General features: G+C 40.5%; 1 protein-coding gene across 3 annotated transcripts in view; it reads left to right on the top strand.

Annotated features, from left to right (window-relative positions):
• The window catches only part of LOC106587624 (nuclear factor of activated T-cells, cytoplasmic 3), an 83,826-nt gene extending 72,339 nt beyond the window's left edge, over nt 1-11,487 (top strand). For all 3 annotated transcript variants that reach the window (XM_045708155.2, XM_045708154.2, XM_045708156.2), the window contains exon 10: nt 5,283-11,487. In XM_045708155.2, coding sequence (XP_045564111.2) covers nt 5,283-5,341 — 59 coding nt within the window. In that variant the 3' untranslated portion in view covers nt 5,342-11,487. The remainder of the gene's footprint in view (nt 1-5,282) is intronic.
• Nucleotides 11,488-12,289: the final 802 nt, after the last annotated feature.

Below are 12,289 nucleotides of genomic sequence, written 5' to 3'. Positions count from 1 at the left end.
GGAGTGCCCGGGCAGGCCGGAGATCCTTGGTAATGTTGGAACTTAACATTGACCTTCAGCCAGGAAAACAGAAAGAGAATCCTTTTATTAGTGTTTACAGAGTCCCATATCAATGTTTTGAATATAATATTGTCCTGTTTGTATGCTAATGGTCTCTTGTACCAGCTCGTGGGTTGTGTTATCGGTTAGCTTGTCTATGTAGATGTCATTGTTGATTTGTGTTTCCTAACAGAGAGCCACTGTTATAGTTGATATCCCTATTAAACCCTGTAGTGTGCTTTGTGTTACAGCTGCTGTAAGGGGAGTGTATCTGTCAAGTGTCTCAGAGAACTGTTGAGTCACTCTGCCCTGCTCTAGTAAACAGTAAAGTGATGTGCATTGCCCCTCCACACGCACGCACGCACGCATGCACACACACACGCACACACGCACCATAACACATATCCACATGGCAGTCAGCTTACTGCAGTTATCCGCCATTCTAGTTATGTGGATGCAGGAATTCTTCTAACTCACTAAACTAGCCTCCGGTCCGATCTCTTAAAATGCCATTAGGTGTTTAGTCACTGTGAAGTGCAGCAGACACAGAATGTGTCATTATCTGATCCCTACTGCACATCCTAAGGGGATGGTCTATTGTGGTAGAAGTTTAGATGAATCTTCTGGTTGGCCATTCCGGATCCTATTGGCTTCCATTCCAACATTTTAGGATGGCCATTCTGGCTCCAATCCTGTTGGCTTCCACCTTGTAACTCACTCTTGTGGTCATCTGATGGCTTCCTGTGAGCAGACATTATAGGGGCCGGATCAAAAGACATGTGTCTTGTGAATCACTTACAAATGTGAAATCCACAGATGATTCACAGAGATGAGTGACTTTGTTAAAACTGCAGCCTTTCTAATGAGGCTATAGTGTTCTCACTGGAGCTCTACTGTTACTGTGATCTGTCTCTCTGGCAGCGTGTCAGACTAGAGTAACAGACTACAGAGCTACAGTTAAACAGACAAGAAGGAGATAACAGATTGACTCAGCGATGTTAGCCTAGCAACCCTGGAACGTTTTTAGTCGTCTAGTTTCTGTTACTGAAACTGACCATATATTTCCAATGAAATATGATCATTAAGTGGGACTTATCCATTTGACTTGAACGTCTTATGTTTTCTCTTCTACCCGAGGCTCTCTGAAGATGTGTGCATGTCATTGCAAGTCTTCCTTTTGACCAACTGAATCTTGGCTTGCCTGGCCCGTGCCTTGCACAAGTGTTATCCATTGTAACATGTTTTCTTCATTTGGTAGAGTGGAGAGAACAATCACTCAGTCTTCTTGTTATTTTCTTAAGCTGGTTCTCTGTTGGAGCGCCCTGCATGCCCTTTTCTACTTCACACTTCAGTGTTGGTCTGTCAGGGAACGTTTTTTCAATCTGTCAGAGGGGAACCAGGGTGATTAGCTGTTTTCCATCCTAACTGATGACTTGTTTATCATAGAAAATCCACATCTGTTTGACTGTTTCACTTCTGTTTCTCATTTCAGAGATTATTTGAATAGTTCCCTTTTAGACATTAAATGTATACATCTAGACATGACATTAAAGATCACTGTGTGATTCGAAACAAAGAAAAGCAAAGAAAAAGAATTGGGGTCAGAAAGGACACACTATGTAGATTTACTAAGGGCAGTCTGTTTCTCCCCTATGACTGGATTAGGTAAAGTGATTCATGTGAATTTCCCCTTTGAGATAATGACATGACACACACTGAAAACCTTGTTTTACCACCAATCAGTACACTGATGGACTTTGATCGAGGAGGGACTCTGTCTTTGACTGTAATTAGCCTAAGTCACAGTGATTGAAGGGTTCGTTCCCCACTACAGTACTGTCTGAGAGGTGACACCGGTCTGATGAGGAGGGAAGTCATGTTCATGGGCTGGTTTAGTCACACATTCAGTAAAGTGGACTAGCCCTAGGACCAGAGAGGTATGCCTTAGAAGCGAAATGACGGTTCACTGTATGAGAAGCAGTTCTCTGGCTTAATAGGGACCCCCCCTCCTAGTCATATAAAGAGGATCTCCCTTCCAGAGGGTTAAAGAGACCCAGGGTTCTCTGTAGTAAGCTGGGATAAATCATCACATAAAAACAAGTCAATCTGAGACATTGGTTCAGGTATGAAACTACCGAAGTCAAGCACAATTTTTACGATTTTTCCCATATCTACATTATTTCAGATTATAGGCCTAATTGATAATATTTTATATAACTGTAAGTCTTGTTAGAGCCCATTTTGAAACCTTACCAGTAGTCAATTAATAGGATATCTAATGCCCGTGTGAAAGTTTGCATCGTTTTGTGTGTGATGTGTGTTCTGTGGAAAGGTTTCTAAACAGACACACAACTGCAGATAGACATTGTGCTTGAGACTTACATTAAACACATACAATAATGGGTCATTTTTAGTTGAACATTTCAGCTGGTGTGCTGTGTTTAGAACGTGGATACATTGTTGTAGACTGATGTTTTATGTAAAGCTGTCTGTCGCAGTTAACCGAGAAATACAGTCTATGTGTGAAGATGGATAGCCGTGTGTGATGGGAGAGGAAGAACCATCCGCCCACGCCAACAGGATAGAGACAGCAGCTAGCCAGCCAGGCACAAAGGCCTGCCCCTCTCTCTGTCACATCAGCAGTAGTAGCAGCACACAGATCACACAAACAAACACAAATAAACACCTCTATTTCTATCATGGAACCACCAATAGGTTTTCACTGTTTTTTTTAATGGTAGTCAACTAGCAAGTACAGTTGAAGCTACAGTATTCATTGTCGATACTGTATAATTGTTTGAAATAGTTGTATTACTTTTTCTGAGACAAATTTATTTGGGGGGATTTTTGAGAATGTACCAGTTTTACAGGAGTGCAATGACTTTGAGACATTGTAATTGTATTCAGATATATAGCTGATGATTCTTAGGGATGGGGGTAAAAGTTGATATATAGCTGATGATTCTTAGGGATGGGGGTAACAGTTGATATATAGCTGATGATTCTTAGGGATGGGGGTAACAGTTGATATATAGCTGATGATTCTTAGGGATGGGGGTAACAGTTGATATATAGCTGATGATTCTTAGGGATGGGGGTAACAGTTGATATATAGCTGATGATTCTTAGGGATGGGGGTAACAGTTGATATATAGCTGATGATTCTTAGGGATGGGGGTAACAGTTGATATATAGCTGATGATTCTTAGGGATGGGGGTAACAGTTGATATATAGCTGATGATTCTTAGGGATGGGGGTAACAGTTGATATATAGCTGATGATTCTTAGGGATGGGGTAACAGTTGATATATAGCTGATGATTCTTAGGGATGGGGTAACAGTTGATATATAGCTGATGATTCTTAGGGATGGGGGTAACAACTGGAATACAGAATATCAAGGCTTTTAATTAAGTTGATGAAAAAGTATCATTCTTGATTTGTGTTAATGAATACATGTATTATTTAACCCCATACACAGCAAAATGTGGTTAAGAAATATAAAGGGAAGATCTTAAGATGAGCAAGATGAATTCATTTGAACGGACTCCCTAATGTCTCGATAATACTCTGAATTGAATCTACACATGATTTGACTGTTAATTTTCCTCTCACTCCATCTACCAATAATATACCATATATATAAACACCCATATATAATATGACCCATATAAAGCAGATGCTGACTTGTCCATCAGACACGGTGGGCCATTAAATGTATGATTTCACAACAGACAGTTGCACAACAAGTGGCCAGTTGTAGGTAAGAGAAGAGGAATCCCCAAGCAGCAGGGCTGGTACTGTTACTGTGGTGTATGGACAGGTCTGCCTGAATACCTGCGTATCGATCTGTCTTAATGTGTGTCAAACTGTCAGAGCTCAGAGGACTCACTCACCGTCTCCTCGCTCTAAACCAGATAGTCAAACCTTCTCCTCTCTTTGCCCTCTGTCTCTCTGACCTGCCATGACTTTTGACACATATGTGCCACATCAGGAAATTAACGGTGTATGAATGCCGCCACTGCTGCACGAATGCAAAGCTACCAGTCGCTGCTGTGTGGAAAATATCTTCACTTTTTCCATAAATACCAAACCAGGCTACGTATCCTCTCCTTTCACTCTCTATTTCTCTCTCTTCTCTTTCTCTCTATTTCTCTCCTCTTTCTCTCTTTTCTCTCTCTCCCCTCTCTCTTCTCTCCCTCTTTTCTATTTCTTCTCTTTCTCCCTCTCTCTTTCTCACCCTCCTTTTCTTTCCACAGGTACTGTAGTAAACCAGATGCAGCTTCAGTTTAGCGTGATATGGGGGTTAGAAGTTGATTTACTTTACGGCTGTGGTTTTTACAGGCTCCCCGCTGGTCCTCCCGCTGAGCCACGCTGGGCCCGGTGTGAGCTGAAAACAGCTTTGGCACCACTGTAACAATCAGGCCTCTGTTGGAGGCATCTCCAACATGCCCCACCGCCAGAGAGCGAGAGCGAAAATAAATGATTTATTTAATATCAGGCCTAGCTAGCTCTGCCTGGCGGAGTAATTACCTACAGCCCTGTGCTTGAGTGCCTCTCTGGGGTCGACAACATGTGTTGTAACAATGGATTAGTTTTATACATGCCCATTTACTACGCTCGCAACCCCACAATAATAGGCCAGAGGAAATGTACTCAAGCTCCATTAAGAGGTGGAAGAAATGAAGAAACGCAATAGAGAGCTGGTGCTCGCTAGGCCATTCAATAAATGGAGGATGATATTTATAGGAGTCGACATGTTGTGGTGGTAAAGACTAAATATCTTGGACGCTGTCAAAGGTCAAGTCTGACGGTAATGACACACGGCAGTGAATGGAATAGTTTCCCCTCGCTTTCTGGTTATTGACAGTGGTTTTGTCATTCCAAAGCCGTGAGTTGAACCTCTGGGTCTTGCCAGTGTATGTATGATTGAGTTTTTCCCTCTATCTCTCCACTGCTGAAGCTGAACTTTTCTGTGTTCAGAGTAGTCAGTAAGTGAGCTAGGCAACATCGCCCTCTGCTGGTAAACATTTGTATTTTCTCACAGTCCGAATGCATTCAGGAACACAATTTAGATTTGATTTCTTGATAATATATGACAATTAATGTGTCCTCAAAAACTTTGGGTCAATTGAAGTTGAAGAAAGCCTTGCTAAGGTTTAGTAGCCTATAATAATAAACCCTCTGGACTGTGTTGTTCAGCTGTAGTGAACCTGTATCCTTCTCTCTCTTTGTGTTTCCAGTGAATGAGATCATCGGCAGAGACATGTCCCAGTCCCCTGGTGGCGGTGCCCAGTCGTAGCGCTGTCCGTGGCCAGGCCTCCACACACCCAGCTGGGCATAGCAGTGTCCTCACCAGCCCCAACACCACAGGACTTTACCTGCCTCTAGGCAGGACAGACTGGGCTGAGATTCCCCTTTACACTTCATGGACCTACCAGTCCACAAAAAGACCCTCCAGACACATATGAACAAACCTTTCATATACCCACATGACAGCAAAAGAGCTCAGATTCACCCACCTACACATGTATACATCAGATTATAAACAGGAGAACACCGCAGGGTGGTGACAAACTGTAGGATTATTGGGGTCAGTGAATGGCAGAAAGACGAGGAACATGTTCTCTGTTCAGTTGACTTCGGGTTCATTTTTAGCATTAGTACTCAGGCCTGGGCTCAGATCCCCAGAGGTATCACTGGTTTAGAGAGTGATCACCTAAACGGTTTCTATGCAGTTAAACTCTCTGCTCAGGGTGTCTGGTTGGAGTATGTAATATACCCTCTGAAGTCACAATGTTGCCCCTAACAGTGTAGTGCTCAGTGAAGGAAAAATAGGATCCCTCAGTAGGAATAAAGAAGGGTTGAATACTGTACTCATGATTTTCTCACCAGCATAGACCTCGACGGTACGAACACCCCAGTTGGTTGAGTGATGTCACAACAGCACCCCCTGGGAGTGTAGAGATAGTGCTGCGACCCCCCCCCCCCCCCCCCCTCCCCCTTATCACCCTAGTCCTTCTTTGTCTCAGGTCTCTGGGTGCCTGGGAGCCCCTTCTCTTCTTCTCTGGTGCTGGACTGGGATCTGATCTGTAATATGCAACATTCCACACCTCTAGTGACCTTCCAGCCATGTAGATATAGTTCAGAAAGTATTCACACCCCTTGACTTTTTCAACGTTTTGTTGTGGTACAGCCTGAATTTCAAATATATTAAATGTAGACGTTTTTGTCGCTGGCCTACACGCAATACCCGATAATGTCAAAGTGGACTTATGTTTTCAGAATTGTTTATAAATTCATAAAAAATAAAAAGCTGAAATGTCTTGAGTGAATAAGTATTCAACCCCTTTGTTTGACAAGCCTAAATAAGTTCAGGAGTAAAAATGAGCTTAACAAGTCACATAAGTTGCATGGACTCTCTGTGTGCAATAATAGTGTTTAACATGATTTTTGAATGACTACCTCATCTCTGTACCACACACATAAAAGTATCTGTCAAGCGGTGAATTTCAAACACAGATTCAACCACAAAGACCAGGGAGTTTTTCCAATGCCTCGTAAAGAAGGGCACTTATTGGGAGATGGGTAAAAAAAAAGCTGACATTGAGCATATCCCTTTGAGCATGGAGAAGTTATTAATTATACTTTAGATGGTGTATCAATACACCCAATCAATACAAAGATACAGGCATCCTTCCTAACTCAGTTGCCGGAAAGGAAGGAAACGGCTTAGGGATTTCACCATGAGGCCAATGGTGACTTTAAAACTGTTACAGAGTTTAATGGCTGTGATAGGAGAAAACAGGATGAATCAACAACATTGTAGTTATTCCACAATACTAACCTAATTGACAGAGTGAAAAGAAGGAAGCCTGTACAGAATACAAATATTCCAAAACATGCATCCTGTTTGCAACAAGGCACTAAAGTAATACTACAAAAACAATTGGCAAAGCAATTCACTTTTTGTTCTGAGTACAAAGTGTTATGTTTGGGGCAAATCAAATACAACACATTACTGAGTACCACTCTCCATATTTTCAAGCATAGTGGTGGCTGCATCATGTTATGGGTATGCTTGTAATTGATAAGGACTGGGGAGTTTTTTTAGGATAAAAGAATAAGCAGAATGGAGCACAGGCCAAATTCTAGAGGGAAATCTGGTTCATTCTGCTTTCCACCAGACACTGGGAGGTGAATTCACTTTTCAGCAGGACAATAACTTAAAACCCAAGGCCAAATCTACACTGAAGTTGCTTACCAAGAAGACAGTGGATGTTCCTGAGTGGCCAAATTACAGTTTTGACTTAAATCTGCTTGAAAATCTATGGCAAGACCTGAAAATGGTTGTCTAGCTATAATTAACAACCAATTTGACAGAGCTTGAAGAATTTAGAAAAGGTTAATGGGCAAATGTTGCACAATCCAGGTGTGGAAAGCTCTTAGAGATTTACACAGAAAGACTCACGGCTGTAATCACTGCTTAAGGTGCTTCTACAAAGTATTGACTCAGGGGTGTGAATACTTATGTAAAGGAGATTTCTGTGTTTCATTTTCAATAAATTAGCAAACATTTATAAAAACATGTTTTTACTGTCATTATGGGTTATTGTGTGTATATGGTTGAGATTTAAAAATAGATATTTAATCAATTTAATATTCAGGCTGTAACACAACAACAGGTGGAATAAGTCAAAAGGGTATGAATACTTTCTGAAGCCACTGTGTCTGTATATTATTACTACCCTCTCCTCCTGACTCCCCAAACCCCCTCTCTCTTCAGGTTGAACAAATGCCTTATAAACATTGTTAAATAGCAGCTTTGAATGATAGGATGGTAAACGCTTTTGTTGTTTGTTTGCACAGCTGACTCTTCATGCAGCGTATGACTTTGATTTTTATAGAAATTAGATGGATTTATGAGTTTGTGATATGGAGACGCTTGACTTTCGATGAATATATTGTTTTATGCGATGGATAGATGAACACTGGTTTTCTCCAGACCGAGGTAGCCCGTTAAGACAAGTAAATATATATATTTGTAACTGTAAGTAGACTCGTTGGAGTTTAATTAAAGGTGGTGTTTGAATTATCCACAGAGCAAGACGGACCTGTGTTCCTCTGAGCTCTGTCATGCAATAACTAAAGTGTGTCTGAAATGGCACCCTATTCCCTGTATAGTGCACTACTTTTGGCCAGCATACTGGTCAAAAGTAGTGCACTATCCAGGGAATCGGGTGTAATTGTGGATGCACACTAACTGTCTTGATGCCCTGGGCCCAGTTTATCAAAACTTTTAATCTGGATAAGAATGATCTGGATTCTGTAATACTTTTTTGCAATCCAGGATCAGATTGATCTGGCTGTTTTGGGGCCAGTTTTTCAGAAAATAATCGGATAGGATCATTCTCATCCACAACATGAAGATCACAGAATCCACATTGTCAGTGCTTTCAACAGGCCTACACCTTTCCATCTAGTGGACAGGTTATGGTACTACTACACTGTCATAGGGAAACAGAGATGAAGGTAACTTTATGACAAATAATAGAGCCTGCATATCACTTATAAGTAAGTACATGCATTTATTTGACACGTCTCAATATAACAACTGACCACACACTTAATACTGCGGTCAATTTAACGTAATGAACCTTTGGTTTTCAGATGTAAGAATGTTTTTAGTTACATTGAAATGTATTGGTTGTGGTGCTTTTCACCTTTCTAAATCCACCCTGAATACACCCTTCCAGTGGGATCAAGATAATCCATACATTCTAAATCCACCCTGAATACACCCTTCCAGTGGGATCAAGATAATCCATACATTCTAAATCTACCCTGAATACACCCTTCCAGTGGGATCAAGATAATCCATACATTCTAAATCCACCCTGAATACACCCTTCCAGTGGGATCAAGATAATCCATACATTCTAAATCCACCCTGAATACACCCTTCCAGTGGGATCAAGATAATCCATACATTCTAAATCCACCCTGAATACACCCTTCCAGTGGGATCAAGATAATCTATACTTTCTAAATCCACCCTGAATACACCCTTCCAGTGGGATCAAGATAATCCATACTTTCTAAATCCACCCTGAATACACCCTTCCAGTGGGATCAAAATAATCCAGATTTTAGGCATCAAAACCATCATCATCACTACCTTTTTTGAGTAAAAAAAAAATGCAAAAACGACATTTAATCCCGATTTTAATGGTCAGATTGGATTACCAAATCTGGAGGATCAGAATAATTTTGTTTTCTTTTGAAAACCCCAATTCTAACATGTCATTTTATCTGATTGCAGAAATCCGATCAGATAACTTTTGAAAAACTGGGCCCAGAGACTCTTGTGTGCCTTCCACTTTGTAACAACCATACCTTCTGAGGGTAAAGCAGCTTCAATCCATATACTATTGGCAATAATATAACACATTGAAAACTGTAGATTTAAACTGTTGATAAAAGTATTTTATATATAGTCCTTTATATATACTGTATTTATGTATAGCCCCCCCCTCCACCACCCCTGACGAACAAGGTTAAGTTAGTTTTAAAAAACAACTTCCATTTTTGTATGTTGTTGGTTCTTCCACGCCCCCTGTGTGTTGCACATCACAACAATCACGACACATGATCATTTTGTCTTCAGGATGGTACCTTAACAAAAATATGTATTTGTCAATCTTTCTCCTTGGGGAGATATACAGACTGCAAATGTATGGAATATTGATAGCAATAATAAAAAGATTTTCAGTTTGCCTGAGAATTACAACACCAAAAAGTCCAAAGAAAATGTCAAAGCTGAGTGTTAAAAAGCAACATATTCCAGTCTAACATCATCATAAGGATGTTTACAGAATGTGATTCTGAATGCTGGATAGATGTATGTATGTATGCCATACATTACATAGTCATGCTGTAATATAACATGTTGATTGGTCTGGGTAGGAACAACTCCTATTGCCTTAACATGTTCTCTGTGATTGGACAATGATATATGTATATTCTTGCATGTATATTTTTTTTCTCTGAGAGGATGTTGCTGATGACAACTGTCCAAGTCCAATCAGAAATAGAAAATAATTCTGCTATACACAAAAAAACCTGCCTGATGCCTTTAAAAAACATTTAAAACATTTTTTTTTAAGAACCTTGATGCCTATAGTTGTAGATGCAGCAGAGATGCTTGGTTCTGTTACTTCAAGGCTCTGTTTACACAGGTAGTCCAATTCTGATATTTTTCTCACTAATCAGATCAGCTCTGATAAAGTTATGTGATTGGTCAAAGAACCAATTAGTGGAACAAATATCAGAATTGGGCTGCCTATATAAACGCAGCCTTCTAGAGTATCAGCACAATACTTATTAGTCCTGCATACCAGAGGGCCAGTCAGTGAATCTGCCTTGTAAAGGACACAGTGCAAGCGTCTTAGTAGATTATATTCAGTGTGTGTGTGTGGATGTGTGCGTTTGTACCCAATAAACTGTAGATAAGTGTTTTTTAATAATGAATTTCAGTTCTGTACAATACAAGCACACAGATGCATTAGGCTACTATGCAAACCATGACGAAAGCATCATGACAACGTGATATTTGGCATCAAGTACAAAATAACTGGTTTGTTTATAATAATATCTCATGGCTTTTGTTTTATGTGTAAAACCTTTTCAAATAGTGAGGAGAGAATGTCACTATTTGTTTATTTAAACTATAGGAAGGCCTTAACTCATGTGTTGAATATGAATTACTGGTTTGTTGTCTGTATGCTCTTCTGGGTTAATAATTGACTTGAGAATATACATTTTGGACAGCAGGACGTTAGTTACAAGAGGAAGGGCTGGCTCTGGTGCTGCTTGTGAGACTGTTACCTAATTCACAGTATAGAGCTGATCAGAAGCGTACTGTGCTGGCTTGGATGTTTCATTTTCACATGGTCCTTTCCAGCACAGTTCCAGCACTATGTAGATGCGTAAACAGGGCAGCCCAGTACAGCTCGGCTTGGCGCAGTTTGGCCCTATAGTGTGAATGAGGCACATGAGTCCAGAAACAAGAGCAGCATTAAATTCAGTAACCGTTCGCTCTCTGCCATCCACTTCTGTAAAACCAAAGATCGAACAATATGTTCCCATTTTACATACTGGTAAAAAGCAACACAGACTGACATTAGAACTCTATTTTTGATACTTTGAAATGGATGTCATTCCTAACAGTTGCGTACATATATCTATAAATATATGTTTTGTAAAAGAAAAGGGAAATACAGGTTTTAGCTGATGTTTACAGGAACCTTGTATTGTCATTTCATGTAAATTTTGTATTTTAAAATCATTTTGTAATTTAAGACTGCAGTGCTTTTTGAATTTATTCAAACGGAATACCTTGCATTTAGGCTTTTACAGTAGTGTATCAATAAAAATACAAATGTCAAACTTTGGCTTTGTGTTTTTCTCTTTCTATACTGAACAAAAATATAAACGCAAAATGGAACAATTTCTAAGATTTTACTGAGTTACAGTTCATATAAGCAAATCAGTACATTGAAATAAATTAGGCCTTAATCTATGTATTTCCCATGACTGGGAATACAGATATGTCATCCAGAACTGGGACATTTTCAGCTTCCAGGAATTGTGTACAGATCCTTGCGACATTGGTCCTCATGCTGAAACGTGAGGTAATGGGGTGGATGAATGGCACGACAATGAGCCTCAGGATCTCGTCACGGTATCTCTGTGCATTCAAATTACCATCAATAAAGTGCAATGGTGTTCGTTGTCCGTAGCTTATGCCCATACCATAATCCCACTGTCACCCATGGGACACTCTGTTCACAACGTTGACATCAGCATACCACATACCATCTGACCGGTACAGTTGGAACCCGGATTCATCTGTGAAGAGCACACTTCTCCAGCATGCCAGTGGCCATCGATGGTGAGCATTTGCCCACTAAAGTTGGTTATGACGCCGAACTGCAGTCAGGTCAAGACCCTGGTGAGGACGAAAAGCACCCAGATGAGTTTCACTGAGACAGTTTCTGCAGAAATTCTTCAGTTGTGCAAATCCAGTTTATCAGCTGTCCAGGTGGCTGGTCTAAGAAGATCCCGTAGGTGAAGAAGCCGGGGGTGGAGGTCCTGGGCTGGCTTGTTTACACATGATCTGTGGTTGTGAGGCCGATTGGACGTACTACCAAATTCTCTAAAATGATGTTGGTGGCTTATGGTAGAGAAA

This window comes from Salmo salar, chromosome 26, assembly GCF_965601325.2.
Source record: "Salmo salar chromosome 26, fSalSal1, whole genome shotgun sequence".
In the NCBI taxonomy this organism is placed as follows: domain Eukaryota; kingdom Metazoa; phylum Chordata; class Actinopteri; order Salmoniformes; family Salmonidae; genus Salmo; species Salmo salar.
This window is presented reverse-complemented; position numbering and strand designations above follow the sequence as displayed.